General features: G+C 37.0%; 2 protein-coding genes and 1 long non-coding RNA gene across 4 annotated transcripts in view; 1 reads left to right on the forward strand and 2 right to left on the reverse strand.

The window, feature by feature from the left end:
* LOC144016025 (plakophilin-3-like) overlaps positions 1 to 6288 on the reverse strand; it is a 22050-nt gene extending 15762 nt beyond the window's left edge. Inside the window, exons 1-2 of one of the 2 annotated variants that reach the window (XM_077516644.1) lie at positions 6142 to 6288; positions 2509 to 2674 (exon numbers count right to left, since the gene is read on the reverse strand). In XM_077516644.1, coding sequence (XP_077372770.1) covers positions 2509 to 2674; positions 6142 to 6144 — 169 coding nt within the window. In that variant the 5' untranslated portion in view covers positions 6145 to 6288. Of the gene's footprint in view, positions 1 to 2508; positions 2924 to 6141 lie in introns of those variants that run through there. The other variant, XM_077516643.1, reaches the window with a different exon arrangement.
* LOC144016051 (uncharacterized) lies at positions 2316 to 13752 on the forward strand. The gene is made up of 5 exons (XR_013282829.1): positions 2316 to 2870; positions 9455 to 9586; positions 12246 to 12315; positions 12390 to 12463; positions 12640 to 13752. It is a non-coding gene; the product is annotated as an uncharacterized LOC144016051 (long non-coding RNA).
* On the reverse strand, positions 8940 to 19155 carry LOC144016046 (CD81 antigen-like). The gene is made up of 8 exons (XM_077516685.1): positions 18497 to 19155; positions 17109 to 17223; positions 12378 to 12475; positions 12221 to 12295; positions 12041 to 12154; positions 11857 to 11955; positions 9482 to 9565; positions 8940 to 9398 (listed from the first exon to the last, which is right to left on the reverse strand). The coding sequence occupies exons 1-8, from the start codon at positions 18560 to 18562 to the stop codon at positions 9336 to 9338; spliced, it is 714 nt and encodes a 237-aa protein (XP_077372811.1). The 5' UTR covers positions 18563 to 19155; the 3' UTR covers positions 8940 to 9335.
* Positions 19156 to 19305: the final 150 nt, after the last annotated feature.

Below are 19305 nucleotides of genomic sequence, written 5' to 3' on the forward strand. Positions count from 1 at the left end.
AAAGAGAGGAGGGCTTTCCTTGTAAATTTCAATTTTGAACACTCACTTCTATTTTATTAGTAATGGGGAGGCTCCTTAGCTGCTGCTTGTTGTGCTGAGTCTTGTACAGTATAATGTGACGTGACAACTCTCAACTGGAAGTGGTCCTCCCAGCAGAGAAGTCTGTTTACGTCAAGCATTAGAAACTGGTTCAAAATAAATCCAGTGGGCCAACTTTCGCCAAAGGATGAACAGAAGCGACTGCATTCCAGTCATTTAGGATGATATTTCTCAGTAGATATGACATCATATGCTGTAGTAGTTGCCAGTGGGTTGGTGAAACTTTAGCTCTCAGTAGACAGCCAATAATAAAAAGGATCACGTGGACGCACAATGTTCTTTGGTAAAAATCAACAAGTACTGTCTTTACCAATATTAAAAAAAAATAAAAAATAACGGCATAGTAAAGTCTCATATAAAGACGTGCGAATTGCTTTTGCTGATGTTGTTTTCAATGTTTTATGTCTAGTACACTTTGGACAAATCACTTCAACAACACTTTTATGCTATATTTTCATTCTCCTTTCAACCATTCTGCAGTACAGTACAGTACAGTATGGTGGAAAAAAAGACCAAGCAGAAGAAAAATGTTCTTAAAAGTGACCTGCACAGCAAAAGCATATATTCCGTGCCAGTAACATTTCATACATGGTTATCCTTGATTTAATATGGCTGTTCAATCATGACCTATTCAAATTCAGTCCAAGGTTATAATAGATTCAATTTTTATTTTATTTTTATTTGATTTGATTTTTTATTTTGACTGTTCTTCTTAAAATTAAGTTAGTTGTAATTACTTTTTATAGCTGTTTTTTTTTTTTTAGTTTTTATTTGTTTCTAAAATGCTTCATTTTATTTTTAGATTTTTATTTATTTGTATTATTATTAGTTTTAGCATTAGCTGTGTTTTTTCTTGCTTATTGATTAGATTTGTTTTTTTGTTTTTTAAATGCTATATTAGTGTCAATAGATCGCAATAAATATTGTGGAATCAAGTAAATTCCTAAGAAACGACTGTTTGACCTTTCTTCTTAAAAAAAAAAATCAAATCAAACTGAAAGCTCATATATTAAATTAATTGACAAAGATGAATATGAAGGACATTTTTTGCAATAAATCAAATTAATTTAATCTTTTTGTTCGTTCGTTAATGTTTTTATACTTAGTTTCGTTTATGTAAATGTTTCCAATTTAGTCCTGTGGCTCATTTTCCCATTTTGTATTTTTGAACTCGGCCTAAAATTGATATATAAATAATCAGCTATTTTTAAGATTAAGAACACAAATCACACAATTACGACTCACTTTGTCATTCTTCCATTGCCAGTGGAAAATTTTCATTTTCAATTGCCAATTACACACACAACGATGCACAGCTTATGGAAGTCTACTCATGACCTTGCACTTCCCTTTTGGAGGCCCACAGTTTACATAACCACCTAACTGTGACGTGACCATGCACAAGCTTCTTGACAGCACAACGCTCACTAATTAGAGACAACATCTGGTTCTCATGACACCGTCACCTTTGAGGTGTCCGTTTGTCCATCCCTCCATCGCCTCTAGTGTCTGAGTAAGAGTAGAAACTCGTACCCGCAGCTGGGAGGCACACTTTCACCTCACTCAGCTATCACAGGAACGTTCATGAAAGCCTCACTTGTTGAAGCCTGTTATACATTAACCCTTTCAAATGTGCAGGTTGCATGAAATTCAGGTTGGTGTGGAAATAACCTGCAGACCACCTGAACGGACACATTCTGTTATTAGTTGATGGTTTATGCAAACTTCACACTGTCAAAATGTTTCTGAAATTAGGCTTTTTTAGTGACATTTAGATTTGTTGTTGATTATGGAAAGTAAAATGTATTTTCTGAGACTAGATTTGTCAATGTAACCAACTTGGACATTGAATGTAAACTTGTGTAGGTAGTTTGTCTGTGCTGACTAATTAAATTACTTAATACAGTTGTTAATGTAACGTGGGTTCATGATTGTGTACACTGTACAGGCTGGCTTATCGATTTGAACCTTTTTGAAGGGGTGGGGCTTGAGCCAAGAAACATTTCAAATTGGGATACAGGATGTCTTTAATGCACCTTCTTCAGGCAAACACACTGTTGACATTTTTTCCCCCCACTTATTTTTCTCACTTAATGATACATTAATACTAAATTTTTGGTAGGCGTCCAGTAAATGGGTCTCAAGCGCAGTTGAGTTATGTCTGCCATTCTATTTTTGTGTGTACGTATGTTTTATTTATTCGAATAACTTTATTTAAACGCTAAAGAGTGACACAGCTTAGCATTGGTCGCCACATAAATAAACTAGCAATTAATTAAATAAATTCCACAGGCAGGTAAAAAACAAACACACATACAAACAAGCAAACAAAAACCTTAAAACTTAGTTCTCATTGGGTGAAACTACTGCGTAGTGCAGTAAATAAAGGCGGACTAGTTGTTGTCTTACCTGACATGGCGGAGCCATTCTGACGCGGAAGTGTAGACTTCTCGGCCAACCGCATCTGAACCTGCTGCTGGACCCGGCGAACCCTCGACACCTCGTCCGAGGCCGAGGTGCTGCTCCCGAGATGGATCTCGGACGGCAGGCCGTAGGTGGTGACCGAGTTGTTGGGCTTAAGAGCGGACAGAAAAGCATTCTCAGAGGCCGCGGTGCTCATGTTGGAAAAGAGTAGCGCGTTCCGGCGCGGTGCTGACGGAGTGAAGGAGTGGAGGCGCACTGAGGCTCCCCCACTCAGCAGAGGTGCACAAGGAGGGGGCGGAGCCATACGACGCTCATGGGATCGTGGCTTGTACCTACCTGGCACACAGGTGAGCGCTACGCTTCTTACATAACTTCATAGCCTTGACAACATACTACTTAGGTGAGAAAAATACTTACAGCCAGAGATACTTGGGTAAAAACAATAGGGTACTCAGGTTAAAGTAGAAGTACTGATTCAATTCATGGGCTTCAAAGTATAACAGAACAAACTGTACAAAAGTATACAAACTCCACACAGGAAGGTCAGAGGATTCAAACCCCGACCTCAATGGCCCAGAGTTGTGAAGCGAATCTTCTAACCACGAGGCTACCCAAAACAACAAATTAACAATGCAACAACAAAAAAAAAAAACTAAATTCAAAAGCCAAATATTTAAAAATGTCTAGTTTTAAAGAATTGGCAGGGAATTTTGTCCTCGGTCCCTCCCGTAAGCGTCTGGTGGTGGAGGAGCTCAGAGAGGTGAGGTAGGATGAGACCATTCCAAGATTTGAAAACAAATTTAAAAACAAAACAAAACTCCAAAGTGGACATGAGAGCAAGTAAAAGGAGGTCAAAATTGGACTGAAGTGCTCCCTGTTAGCAAGTGAGCAGCAGTATTATACTAGTAATGCAAAATTATTGTATTCTTGTTTCTATGTGCTGCTGAGCTGCTCAACCGTGATCAATTTTACATCTCTCTATTTACGTCCGTTATTTATGTCTTTAACATTGCATCATTTGCGAAGATTGAAAAAAGTAACAAAGCGACAAAGTAAAAAGTATAAAGTGCAGATATTGGTTTTCAAATGTAGTGACTACTCTAATACAGAAAGCAAGTATTTGTTCCTTGTTATTTCTTCTTTTTTTTTTAAGTAAAGGACTTAGACTTGACTATAAGTCTTGAGGTTACTAATGAATGTAATGAATATTCACTGCAGTTATGACAGCGTTAAAGCCTCTGTGTTTAATGAGAGATAATCACTTAGTGTTAAAAAATATTTATTTACAACAAATACTGTATAATTGTTCATCTATCTATGGCAGAGTCACATAGTGACAGGCAGAACTCTTCCGCAACGTGTATCTACACATGTTGTCATTCATACAACACAATAATCACTTTGCGTTGAACCAGACAGGCCCAGATTTCACAATGAGTACATTTGTGAGGAAATTGAGATGAGTTCATCATCTGAACTTTTAGTGACATTGTTCTACAATCACATACGGCGGGGCCTTGACTCAATAAAGGTTTGGAGTCAGAGTCAGGTCTCAAACATTTTCCACATTTTTATTGTAGCTCATCTCCGACAAGCTGGTCCATTCGTCTGTTTTACAAATGAAATGAGCATAAAGATTTGCCCACCAGACACAACACAGACGTCCGTCTGGATTATTCATCATGAGCAACCCTCTGGTTCCAGTTTGTTTAAGGATAGACAGGATGCTCCCATTAAGAATCCACACCGTGGGAATCCACACTGTGATGTCATCATGACAAAAAAAAAAAATCACTTTCAATTAATATTGACTATTTTAACCCTCTCCTTGACAACATAAAAAATATGTTGTCTGAGTATTTGTGACAGAAGACACGCTGATCGTGCGTGCGTGTATTTGAGGAAGCAGACAGTTTCCTGCCAAACAGGCTCATCAAATGACTCACGTTTGATTTTTTTGTCCTCAAAGTTCTAATAAAAAAAACATTGTCAGCATTGTTTTTACGTTTAGCTCACGTTTTATTAAAATAACATATTTGTGGATTAAACACAAGCCATGAAGCATATTTTGATTCACACTACTGTCTTAAAATGTTCCACATGCTTATGTACAAAATTCGGCGCACACATGACAAACTACAGTAGTTGATCGTAATATATTTTGTATATTTAAAATTGACTCTACGTGTGAACAGCAAACGGGCACAAGGTGTGGCATAGTTGTTAGGTGACTCCACGCCCAACGTTTATCTGGAGTGTCTTGATATGAGTCAGTGTTCTAACAGCAAGCAAAGAGCAAGTTTGCATATGCCCGGATGCTTAGATATCGCTATTTTATAAAAACACACACATTTATGCTCGGCATTGCAATTTTAACATCAATTGTATAGGCCAAATATAATGACAATTTATCTAGACTACAGACTCTAGACAACTAGCAATAGTTGTAATCTAGTTGACTTGATTCCACGTGGAAGCTGATTTCACCCAACCTATTAGTATACAAAAAAGCACTGGCTGCCAACTGTCAGGTAATATTTCAAGTCTCATGTTAACATTCTTACACTTAAAAAAAACAACAACAAAAACAAAACAAAAAAAAACAAAAAGTTGGGCAAAAAAATAAAACAGCAATTTTGGGTCAAAAATGGACCGCTCCACTACTTGGGTCAATTTGACCCAACTTTTGGGGTAAATTGTGTCATTTTTATTTATTTATTTATTTATAATAAAATAACCCCCAAAATTGGGTCATTTTGTACAAGACAGCCTAAAAAATGGCTTGTTTTGTATAAACAGTCCAAAAAGGTGATTATGAATAAAACAACTCCTAAAACTTGGGTCATTATGTATAAAACAACCCCCCCCCCCCCCCCCCCCCCAAAAAAAAAAAACCAAAACGTTATTTTGTGCAAGACAACCAAAAAAAATTTAGTCAATTTGTATAAAACCCCCAAAATTGAATGATGTTGTATAAAACAACCAAAAAATTGGGTTGTTTTGTATTTAAAAAAAAAAAAAAAAAAAAAAAAAAGTACAAGGCAATCCAGAAATTGGATCTTTTTGCTTTTATGTAAAAAAAAAAAAAAAAAAAAAAAAAAAACCCACACAAATAAGTCATTTTCTATAAAACAAGACCCCCCCAACAAAAACATGTGGTCGCTTTGTATAAAAGCGTATCAGTGAGTCTTAGAAAATGTAGCTAAAAAATTTAGATTGTTTTGTGCAAGACAGCCCCAAAAATTCAATCGCTTTGTAATAAAATACCACCCCACCCCCCCTTTTTTTTTTTTTTTACTTTAAATTTGGTTATTTGTGACCCAACAGTTTTTAGAGTAACATGTCTGGGATTAAGAATGGGCAAAGGTAAAAAAAACAAAACAAAAAAACAAATAGTAAAGCATGAAGATACCTAATTGTCAGGTAGAATAATAAAAAAATATATATATATTACAGTATACTAAAATATTTTACTGGATTGATTTATGTGTTCATTAGATTGTTGAATGGAAAAATGTAAATATGTGACTTGAAAAAAACATTCACAGCAATTATAATACATTCAGAGATATGTATTCATATTGAGATATAAGCGCTCATTAATAATGGGTGACCTACCATTGCGGATGTGATGCACCTTCCTTCTTCCAAGCAGGTGATCAGAAATGTTACATTTTTGTTCCAAAATATTAATTATTGTATCTGTGTGAACTGTCACCGCCCTGAAAAATTGTCAGTCCTGGCTGCGTGTAAATACAAGACGGGCCCCCAAACAAAAGATGAGTCAACCGGGAGCCGCTGACAGCGCAGCAGGGTGTGTTAGCGGAACACCGCAGGGGAGTGTACATTGACAGAAAGGAGAAGTGAGATCCAAATGAATGTGTCGCTTCCCTACAAAAGGTGGGAAGTGTTCACAAGAAGTCGGGTGGGATTCGGACTCTTTCCTGCTGAATGCCGTATTTTATTTTTAGTCTTTCGCACGCTGCTATTATTTCCAAGGGTGTGACATTTTGTAAATGGATGACTAAAGACAACAATTTACATCTGTTCTTAGTCCCGTTCAGATGTAGTGACTGATTGGAATTCTCTTCACAGTTACTCACTCAAGCCAGGGTGTGTTTGGAGTTGATATGAGAGAGAGAGCGATTGGCGAGTGAGAGTGATAAGCTTGTTTTGCAAGCTGTCTCATACCTGAGGGCAAAACTGTCTGCACCAGTCACTGCTTTAAGATCGATCGGTCTGTCTGTCGTTTGACAGAGAGAGGAGAGGAGAAGCGGCGGTAAAACAGGCCAAAAAACAGATTTCAGTTAAGTTGGCGATGTGGGGTACAGGATTTGTGTTTGCTGATTTGTATGCACCACATAGACACATTAGTTTAAAAAAAATAAAAATAAAAAGTAAACAAATATAGTCAAATGGGCAACCACGTTTTTGGAATATGTAAATACACACCAAAAAAAAAAAAAATCGGCAAAATTTTAAAACATAATAAAACCATGAAATCAAAGTAATCATTTCTAAAGCGAGCTCCAGATGATTTGCCAGAGGCCTCTTCTTGGGTGATATATTATTTATCGGTTCCAAAATTGTTTTTAAGGAGGGGAGCTCGGGTTAATGTGGGAAAATTTTTGTTGGCACATGGCAACAACACAATCTGATGTCTGCAACGGTCGCCAGGCAACTGCTGTGCAAATAATAAGGTGCCAGTACAGTAATCCTCTCTCATCCCTCTGCCAGATAATTCTCCGGAAGAATGCTATTATGATCAACCGTGTCCACAGTAAAATTATCTTTTGATGGAATAGAATTATCCAGCTACGGTAGTAGTATTTGCAGCCAGGAAGATATTGGCTAATAACCCGTAGGTTAAATGAAAATACTGTACTATACTCGTAACTTTTGGATTAGCTGCAATGGCGACCTCTGCTGACCAGCTGTGATAATTACAGTTGTGTGTATGTCTCGTTGTACAATATCAATAATCTGATCACTAATGGGAAACATTAGGTTAACTTGAGCAACGTTTTAAGATAAAGTGAAACTTGACTACACCACAGAACAGTAAAGTAAACTATGCGTCATCATGCCTAATCGAGATCAGATGACGGTCAAACATGTTCAAATTTATCAGGCAGAAAAATTCTTAAAGTGAAGTCATTGTTTGAGCTTCTCTCGCACACTTTGCGGTTGGTCGCACACAATGGCAGCATCGTGCCACAGTAACGTCACACTCCATTGCTCTCATTAAAAGTGCCAGGAAGGCTTGCTGCTAACCTCAAACAATATTTAACAAGAAGTCTTTACTTGTAACTATTGTTTGAGGCATAATCGTTTGTTGTCGCTCTTGTCAGGTGGTTGTTGTTGGTAACTTTACTGCCGTTAAAAATAATAATAATGATAATAATCATGTTGGTATTATTTTTTATTTTTTATTTTTTTTTACTGATTTTTACTATAGCTTTTATTTTGAAGGCCAAACTTTACCGGCTACAGGATGTGTTACGCCGGGTCGTTGTTGTATTGAGTCATTATACGAAATAATTCAAACTAAAATTTGAAAAAATGAAATGAAATTAAAATAAAATAAAAAACAAATGCAAAGGAGTTTAACGAAATTAGCTACCGTGAAATACAAAGTCTCAAAACTTTGCTGAATATGTCATGAGCAGGGAAACGGTGCGTGTTTATTATGCAAATAAGGGCTAATTTAAATATTGTTATGAAACAAGGTGAACGAAGTTCAAAACGGCTCACCAACAGACACTTTTTCAGAGACAGGTCATCAAAAATTTAGGTATTTGTTTATGGCATATTTTACACTTGATAGATGGGAAAATAATTTAGGGGGAGCCCCAACAATTTTACTACAAGCAATTGAAAGGTCCAGTTCAACCTTAAATGTGTCTATAATTTGTAGTAGGCTTTTCTTCATGAATATAAATGGCATGTTAACATTCCCATTCAATTTCACAACCACAAGCTTCAGTCAACACATTCATTTAGCACTGCATATGCATCACAAAGAACAAAAAAACAACAACAAACAAAAAAAAATAAAAAATAAAATATCTTAACTGCTGCTCACAGGCTTCATTACAGCAATCCAAACTGGCGGGATTCAAGCCTGTGACATCATCAGCGAGTTTCAGTGACGGGAAACGTGCACTGGGTGTGTCTGTGCCGGAAATACAAGTCAGGTGGGTTTCGGATGTTGTGGGAGTGTACAGTACGAATTGTTCAGAGATGAGATGTTTATCAGTCTGCCCCCTTGTGGTGATGTAAGGCATTACAGTCGCCGGGTTAACTTCCAGCAATGCCGTAACGAATGCCACTGCTTTTCAGTTCTTTTCATGTTGTTACAGTGACTGCTTGAGAGCTTAAATATGTGTATAAAACAAAAGAATCTGCACAGATGATACAGCACGAAGATGGTTTATTAAACAAAGTTGACTGATAATAAGATATGCATGTGACTGTTGAACCCCTGCTGAACCAATCATGTAGCACAACAGGGAGACGTCACAATCAAACATGACTTGTCATATGTACAATTTATACATCCATAAAAACAACATGAATTCAGCAAACTATTCCACAGCATACTGTATATACACTGCATAGATATAGGAAGTTATGGTTATGCCCTATGATAAATAGACAACATACGGAATGTATTTTTTTTTTTAGTATAAAATAAAATAAAAACAGAAAAATCCACCATGCTGTGTTTTAGTAATAGAAAAAAAAATAACAACTGCATAAAACCCAATGTAAGTCCACCAAAGAGTCACGGTTCTCATCACTGTGCGTGTTCAGTACGCTGGCGCGTTATGGATCCCGCAGCAGAGCACCATGGTGAAAATCATCTCAAAGATCTAACAAGGGAAGAAAAGGAAAATCCCATTTGACTCACATTCATTATTGCATGCAGGGAGACGGCGGGGGGCACCCGGCTCACCATGATGACGGCCACCACCAGCGCGGCCAGACCAATCAGATAAAGCTTCTCGGAGAAGAGCTCGATCAGTTTGTCGTGGCAGCTCTGTTGGGAAGTACATAACAGGTGATGAATGACACGTTTCATTTTTACAGCAGCAACACACCGTTTAAATATTACCATATTTTACTTGAAAAAAAATAAAATAAAGCAAAAGATATTGTAAACTTTTTTGTTATCTACATATTAAATTAACCTACAGACGATTGCTGTAGGCATAAAATGCAGGATGGGAGAGGATTGAGATGCTGAATATAATCTGTCTGTGTTCTCTTGAGCAAAAATGAGGCTGATCTTGAAATATTTCCTATTTCCGCTCTTGTTCTTTCGAATGTACATAAAACACAACAGTAGTTAATAGGGCTGGGTTAAAAAAAAAATTGAATATTGATTCATAAAACCATGAATCGATTATTTTATATATCTTTTTCCCAGAAATTCTTAAAATAAAAGCTATTTTGTGTATCTTTCTGTTTTCGTTAAAACTTCCTGTTCATATGAATTTAAAAGTATTTTCTTTTTTTTCTTTTTCTTTAAAAAAAAAAAAAAAGTATTTTCTTACATTTATGAAAGACCTGACTTATTGCACTTCAAGACAATTCAGAATCTTTAGAATTTATATTTTCAACTTTACTTTGGAATTGAATATTTCTGGAGTTTTTATCATGTCCTTTACATTTAAGAATAATTGATGTGCCATAAGTAATCAATAATGGAATGAATTGAAGTGAATCAAATTGGAAAAAATCGAAATAGAATCTAAATGATCTCTTGTGAATCGAAATCGAATCGATTGAGGAAATTAGAATCGATACCCAGCCCTACGAGTTAAAGGGATACTTGACTCATTGAGCTATTTTCAGCAGTAAAAAGTTAAGATTTTGTCTATAATTAATGTGGTAATTTCATTATTTTTTATGTACAGTACGATTAATACATTTTAAAAAGTAATTTTTCGACTTGCTGTTGACTGATGATGACATCACCTGTGCTGAGGAAGTAGGTAACGACCAATCATGGCTCAGTTTATTTATTATTATTATTATTATTATTATTATTATTATTATTATTATCACGACTCTGGCAAGATTCTGAAGTACCTGGTTAAGGCGAAGGGTAATGGGATATTTACAAGGTTTTAGGTGAATTAATGAGTATAAATTTATACGTATTTGCACGCACACGCACGCACGCAAACGCACAAAAAAAAATAAAAAAATTATTATAATTATTATTATTATTATCATTAGTAATTCAATCTCTGGTGTAATAACCTTATTTATTGATTGATTGATTGAATTATTTTCTATTTTATTATCTGTTCTCATTGCTGCGGGACATGTAAATTTCCCATTATTTTTTATGTACAGTACGATTAATACATTTTAAAAAGTAATTTTTCGACTTGCTGTTGACTGATGATGACATCACCTGTGCTGAGGAAGTAGGTAACGACCAATCATGGCTCAGTTTATTTATTATTATTATTATTATTATTATTATTATTATTATTATTATTATTATCACGACTCTGGCAAGATTCTGAAGTACCTGGTTAAGGCGAAGGGTAATGGGATATTTACAAGGTTTTAGGTGAATTAATGAGTATAAATTTATACGTATTTGCACGCACACGCACGCACGCACGCAAACGCACAAAAAAAAATAAAAAAATTATTATAATTATTATTATTATTATCATTAGTAATTCAATCTCTGGTGTAATAACCTTATTTATTGATTGATTGATTGAATTATTTTCTATTTTATTATCTGTTCTCATTGCTGCGGGACATGTAAATTTCCCAGAGGGAGCCATCCCAAAGGGATCAATAAAGTCAAGTCTAAGTCTAAGTAGAAAACACCTTTTAAAGGTATTAATTGTACATGAAAAGTAATGAAGTTATCAAATTAATTCTGGACAAAATATTAACTTTTCACTGCTGAAAATTGTTCAATGAGTCAAGTATCCCTTGAATAGTTGAACACAATAGTGTGGCCATCTCATGGCTAACTGTGGAATTACACCCAAAATAAACAACACAATTCAGGTATAACTGGAAAAAAAAAGTTAATTTAACTACTAAAACTACAATATGTACTTTATTAAATTTTCATGTGGATTTTGAGTCCTATCGGTATGTGTGCGTCCCTAGTGTCAATTAATACGAGCAGAACTATGACAGTATACAAAATGCAAAATACAGAAAATAAGAGCTGTGACATGGAGGAAAAAAATAGATTAAAGATCAATTTGGATATGCAAAAATAATGTAATGATTGACAAAAAAAATATTCTATGGAAAATTCCAAATAAATAAGGAAAGCTTCACTACCTGAGACCTCAGGAAATCTTCTGGAGACTTTCTGGGACATAACGTGCCGACGACTTGTTTAAAGAGCGCCGTGTCGTCTCCTTTCCCACAACAGTCGAGCTGGAGAACCAAAAACACAAATCACAAATGGAGTCTTAGGTACACCTGCCTGGTTTCATTTCGCCCTTCGTCCGTGCTTACTTACCGTGGTGTGAAAAACATCCAGCACCTTGATGGCGGCGTCTTTACTGGGGGAGCCCGAGACGTCCACAGCCTTGATGTATGCCGAGTCGTAGAAGTTGATCAATTCTTTGGAGATCTGCAGACAGCTTGTATGTTAAATGTTAATCAGAATCACTGAGCGACTGTTGCAAATTGTCCTCACTGTGTCTCTGTTCATGAAACCCCAGATGGCTGCAGCCACTTCACACGCAAAGAGGATGACCAAAAAGAAGAAGAACTGCAGAAGAGATTTAAAATGTAATTACATTTTTTTTTGTCTAATAGTGCAATTTGTATTCTATCAAATCAGAATTTCTCACCGTTCCCAACAGGCACTGAGATTCTTGAATGGCACCGTAACAGCCGAGGAAGCCCACCAGCATCATCACCGCGCCTACAGCTATCAGTATGTACACACCTGCCAAAAAACACAAACGTGAAATAATACATGAAAGTTATGCTCACTACCACCACCAGGAGGCGGCAAAGACAACGGACAGCGTGTAATTGTATGTTCACTGTTCATTGATCCACACACGGTTTGGTAATGGACTTCCTGGATGTCTCTCGCGCACGCTGTAGGGTGACACGACATTATTGACATCCTGGAGATAAACAGCTCCCAGATCCTGTGTGGGGAGAAGGGGCGGAGCCTCGAGCCGGGAAGTGGCCTTCCAGACACGCTCGGCCCCTAGCGTGCAATAAACCTTTCTGACCTCTCACCCCCGGCATTATCCATCCCACGCAGGAGACATCCAGAAGATTAAAACATTTTTCATTTAAATATGCCCAACTGCTCAAAATTTCAGCTAATTTCTGTAGACCCCCGTGACATTAGACTGACTGTCTGTTTTTAATAAAAAAATAAAATAATAATAATACATTTATTTTGTATAGCGCTTTTCAAAATACTCAGACGCTTAACAGGTAGTCCAAGAAAAAACATCAATGACAATATTAACATCAGTACACAAAGCTTTAAAAAAAAAAAAAAGAAACAAAACATAAAATCATTATATATAATAAAATCAGTACAAAACTAAAAATTCACAATACTAAGCATTAGACATTAAAAGCGACTTTAGACAAATGGTTTTAGTCACTTTTACTTTGAAAAATAATTAGCAACATTTTTGACAATTTTTCTCACATTACATTAACCAGTAACTGGATCATAATTAATTTATTTTTGGGCACTGTTGATTTGAAGTAATGCCCTGTTTTGTTTTGTTTTTGTTTTTTGTTTTTTTAATTTTAAATAAGGGGACGGAAATTTGAACACTGTTTTTAAATCCAATTAATCAAAGAAATTACTGAAATAATCATTTGTTGTAATAGCCAAAGTGCATTTACACACTGTGCAATGTCTCTGTAGTAATAATCATAATAATAATAAGTAAATTGAACAAAAGCTAACATTCTTGCAACACAGTTCGTTTAATAGTCAAATGCCCGCTTCTTTGCACATTATAAGTAACCCTACATCAGGAACAGGACTAAAACAAAAATAAAAACTCAACTCAATATGATATATATGCACTGACGCCACATCAGAATTCATCAGGTAAAAGCAAGATGAAGATAAAAAGCGTTCCGCGCATTCAACAGCGTGTCAGCGTACTTTCAAACTCAGCAATTCCAAGGCCTTTTTTTTTTTGCCCTTTATCTTTCCCTCCCCACTGAAACGTCGCCTAAAGAATGAAATCCTTTCAGGCAGATGCTTTGAGAGCAGTCTGATTTGGAAAGCAGCAGCCACGCTAATGCAGCCTGACGGTGGCCGAAAAAGAGATGGACAGATTCAGACTCTCTGCAAAAACCGGCCATATATCTCCATCAGCCTTCCTGCTATACCTCCCACCTCTTTCAGGACCCTGCTTTTTTTTTTTGAGTGATCCCAGCTACCAGGCTTGGTAACCCAGCAATGTGGCAAAAGCAGCCATTATTTCCACTGCCTTCCATTACTATGACAACACCCTTTGAGGTTTGAAGGCCATTGAGACGGCACCGGGGAAGTTCATTTATTTCTTGTCTCTCTGTGTAATCTCTATAGGGGAGGGGGAGGCAGGGTGGGTTGAACTGCCACTAAAAGCCCCACTTGGATGTCTATCTTCTTCTCCTCTTAGCCACTATTTACAAAAAAAAAAGGTTGCAAAGTCAAGTCTTTGCTGTCTTTCACATTGGTGCCAGCAGTGAGTGCGTGTTGATCTTTGATAAGGTTTAATCATTAAAAGGGGTCATACTGTAAATGAGCTTTCAGGACTGAGACACATCACTACGTTTTGTGGATTTTTTGTTTGGTGGATTTAGTGGCCTGGCTTTGTGTACTGGGACACAAGCACCATAACAAGAGGATGGAGTTACAGTAATTTCCTTAGTTACGTCTAAATTTCAAACTGGGGGCTGACTAACATCCATGACTGCCATTTTTATGCATTGGCCCGACGAACTCTTCCTAGCAACTGGTTGCCACGTGAACCTGACCCTGAAAAAGAATCGCAGCGATTCTGATGATCGACGAGACGGCGCCTACTAAAATTTTATTTCACTTGTGAAGTTTTATTCCAGATCATGTTGACTATTTATTGCCTGGTTGGTTTAGTACATTGCTGTTGGAAGATATATTGGAACTAATAAAAGCACATTGGGTAATAAGAAAGAGAACAGTATGCAGTATATAGTCTACTTAAGTGGCTGGTGACACCCCCCCCCCCCCCCCCCCCCCCACCACCACCAATTATTTTCATACATTCCCAAAGTTGAAAGCAATTAATAACACAGTATTCTAACATTGTGTTTGTGGAATAAGAATTATGCAGATTAATCCATTTGATTTAAAGACGTTGTTGTTGTTGTTCATGCTTTATTTCACATAAAACGCTGTGTAAAGAGGTCACTATAACGCAATTTAGTGATCATAAATGTGTTAAAATATATTTACACTATTAGTGGGAACTAGTGACTACTTAGTTGTAATTTAAAATGAATAAAATGGTCTGGAGGTTGTTCATGTTCCAAATATTAACTGCTCTGCATTTGAAAAGAAAAACATACTATTCCTATCACCGTCTAACATGAAACACTAATGCACCTAGTGGCAAAAAATGACACTCCTTTGAGCAGTTTAGTATATCCTCTTTAACTTCAAATAACATTGTGAATTACTATTAAATTACTGTGTGAATGGTTGAAAAGATAGAACTACATTTGTATTTGGTCACCATATTTGTTCACTTTTATATTTATTAGCAAGCGTATGAAAAATTTAATAAATAAAATAACAAATCACAATTATTGTCCAATTAGAACAGATATAATGTGCAATTAATTTACGATTAATCATGAGTATGCATGTGTGAGTTTGTGTGCATGTGCACGTGTATATACAGTGCGACGTGGGCATTAATACATTTGTTTTAAGTTGCATTAAAAACACCATTAAAAAGCCATTAAATTAAACTTGCTGAGACAAAATGGTCGCCTCCTGAGATGGATGAAAACAGACTGGTTCATCTGCTTAATTCTCATTCCACATATTCAATATTAATCAGAATTCTGTGTTTAGACGAATAGGGGAACACATAATTGCAAAGACATAGATTGAGGAGGTCTAGCATAAACAAGACAGATTTAATTAAGAGGCGTGTCTCAAAATTTGGCACTGGCCATCAACATTTGTTTGACTCGGTTCTGAAACAAGTCTGAGAAGATTGTCAGTTAGGAGCTTTCCTCGAGCGCTGCGCCAGCAGCAACTGCGCTCAAGCACGGCCTCAGAGTTTGGACAATATGTATTTTGAGCCTTACATAAACACCAGGTTGCTGCGCCAGCGTGCTAAAAACATCCCGCCTAAAACTCTAATTTGAGGGTTAATGTGCAGATGTCCAAGCTTATTTGAATTACGGCGGGGCGTATGTTTAAGGGCGGGCGAAAAAGAAAGCAACGTTCCCTTGATCTCGCTTGGGTGGGCCCCTCCAAAATCACTAGTGGCACTTTGCTCTATAAAAAGTTTGCGATGCTTCCTTATACTTAGTGAGGAGGGAAGCATGGGAGAACAGGGACGGGGCCAAATTGAAATGAATGGGTTCACAGCAGTTCACCGCCACAACAAGGCCACATCAGGAAAATGTTGAAATGGTTTCATGTTTCGCATGTTTTGGGGGCAATGAAGGCAAATGATGGACGCTATTAGTTAAAGGCGCATTCCTGATTCTGGAATTCAGTTGTGATTTTTTTGTAAAAGAAACAAAATAACACGTGAACACACATGATGGCTTTATTTTTGCACCGTGCTCACACGCCCGCTACTCAGCCGCAACATCTGTTGACAACATATGGCCTCGCTCAATGGAGCATGAGAGCCAGGTTGTTTTCTTTTCTTTTTTACGGAATTGCGGCTGTAAGATTGAATGCATCACCTTCGGAGTGTCAGACTGACAGCTGGGTAAAAATGTCACACTGCGGATTTGTCCTGTTTCTTGGTCTTTTTCTTAGAGGTCATCTACAAGTCTACATTTGTGCCCCCATCTGAAAGTAATTTTGTGTGTTCTTCAAAATGACCTTCCTACGAGAGACGAGATGTCATGACGGAGCAACTTCCAAGGGTTGAATACATTTCGAAAGTAAAATACAGTGTGATTTAATAAGGATATGTGCCAAGGCTCCATTTAACATTCTCCTCCTCCTGCCAATGTTTCCCTTCCTACTATTAAATATTTAAGCTTCACTTTGGAGATGGACGCCTACTCAACGATCACTTCATTCGGTATACACATTCACATCCAGGATCAAAATATCCGCTTTTACTCACTTGGTATTATGGTCAATAAGTGGGTTTCCTTCCACCTATTTTTATTTACATTTTCAAGAATTGTGAAAATAAATTCAGAGGGGTGAAATCACAGTTGCTCAAGGCTCAGGTAACAACCAATCATGGCTCAGCCTGTGAATGTCACATGACCAAACTCCGAAAACAGCTGAGCCGTGATTGGTTAAAAAAAACACACACAAAAAACCTGTCCATTTTAATTTTGTGTGAAGAAACCACATGACTCACTGATATAGAAGGTGCCAGGTGCCTGTTGGCCTTCAAACTGAAGAATGAGGAGGTTGCTTGTTTGACTGTCATGACGGAGCCACAGGGCCACTCCTAAAATCACTCCTCCAGCCAGCTGCAATGAAAGGAGGGATATACTGTCATTATTATGTCATAGTTATTCTAGTCTTGCGAGGAAACATCCAAACTTTATGCAAGTTATATGTTAAGATCAAATTGATGTTGTACTTGTGGTGTGAATCTTGCTTTTTATTTTTGTATTTATTTTTTTACTTTTATTCATTTATTTAGGGATATATATATTTGTTGTTTTTTCCATTTATATTTATTGTTTTGCATTTACTTTTTGAATTATATATTTTTTTATATCTGTTTTTATTTTCACTTTTATTCATTTATTTATTTTTAATTTTGACAGTTTTGGTCCTCCATATGTGCGTATATAAGTCCACTGAGAGGCTGTGAACTCTCCACTGGCCTTTAAGGGAAGTGATGAGAGGACATCCTGACACGACAGTGACCTATAGCACCGTCCACGGCCTCAAAAAAAAAAAAAAAAAAAAAAAAATCTTCAACATAATCTCTCTGTTGGAATGCCGACCACAGGCTGTGATTGTACAAATTTCTCCTCAATCCCTTGTTTATACAAAATGATCCACACATTTCATGCCATGACTCCATGGCATTGTTCTCCAAGAGACAGGAAGCCAAATCCTCGACATGAAAAATGGCATTTTTTTTTTTTTTCCCCCACAATGACAAGCACGGTGGAAAGCCAACAGAGGAAACGCTCTTGTATGGCGTGTCCAGGATATGCCGTTCATCTAAAAAAAGATAAGTGGCGAAGAAAAAGCCAGTGGAAATTCACAGCTGGTAAATTCCGGGTATTCGGGAAACAAATGTGAGCATGTTTTCAGGAAGTTTGATGGTGATGGTGGCAAGTTACAGATTGAAATTGATGTAAAAATAAATAAATAAAGGAGAAAAGTGTTCCCTGAGTATTTCCTGAGCCCACCCCTCCCCCTCCCTATTTTTTAAGTGTTTATTCTCTGTGAGAAATCATCCATCAATTTGGAATTTTGAAGTCTTTCCTTGACTCGATTCCTGATAGGGTCACGCCATTAACGTAAGATATTGTCAATGGTTCGATTGAAGCCCACCCAGCCTGAAATCCTCCCCACTCCTCCCTCTCTCACACTGCTGCTTGACCATGCAGAAAATAACTTGTGAGGTTACAGCGACATTTGGTGCGCTCACTTGATGCTGCTCTCATTAAGCCAGCGAATCCATAAACCACACAGATGCACTTACATGTTATACAATTCAAACAAAGATCAAAGTTGGTAACCCAAAACGTGAAAATATTCGAATGAAAAGAAACAACTTACCCAGAAAATAAAATTAAAGAAGAATAACATGTATTTAATGCATTGCGTGCATCCGGTCACCGCCATGTTGACAGCTTTTTTTGGTCAGTTTCTCTTCTTTTTTCGCCCGGTTGTGATGTGAGGCCGGTCAACAAATCCAGAATCACGCACGCTCTCTGCCAGTTGAGGTACAAGAGCCTCGATGCTGAAAACTCCTCCTTTATAATGAAGAGTGAAAACGGAGACACGGAACTGCCCACCAGGAGGGGGGAGACTGAGGGAAGAACATGGCCCCGTCTGGCACAAGTCAACGGGGTGCCCCACTTTGTTGAACTCGCGTTACAAGAAAATAAATAAGTTGGATTTTGGCTCTGGAGAAGTGAAAGGAAACATCAATATACGCATAGCCAAAAAAAAAAAAAAAAAAAAAGTCTACACACCCCGTTGAAATGCCAAAGGTTTTTGCGATACATATTAAAAAATAAGACCAACTCATTTCAACAATCAACTCAACTGGTTAAAAAAAACAAAAAGAAAAAAAAACAGCATTTTGAGAAGGGAAGTACAAATAAACAATAGAAATAATGTTGTTGCACAAGTGTACACACCCTGTACCAATCACATTTAAAATCCTGTTAAATGGGTGCCAGCTCACACCTGCCACCATTTAAAGAGCCTGTGATTAATCCCAAACAAACTCAAGATTAGATTATTTTTTGAATTGATTATTCAATCACTTAATCGCCTGGTTCATTTTAATTTTGCATTAAAATGTATTACAAAAGCATTTTTTTTCCATCCTGATTATTGTTTATTAACTGGTGATTGGT

Source organism: Festucalex cinctus, chromosome 3 (genome assembly GCF_051991245.1).
Source record: "Festucalex cinctus isolate MCC-2025b chromosome 3, RoL_Fcin_1.0, whole genome shotgun sequence".
Lineage (NCBI taxonomy): Eukaryota > Metazoa > Chordata > Actinopteri > Syngnathiformes > Syngnathidae > Festucalex > Festucalex cinctus.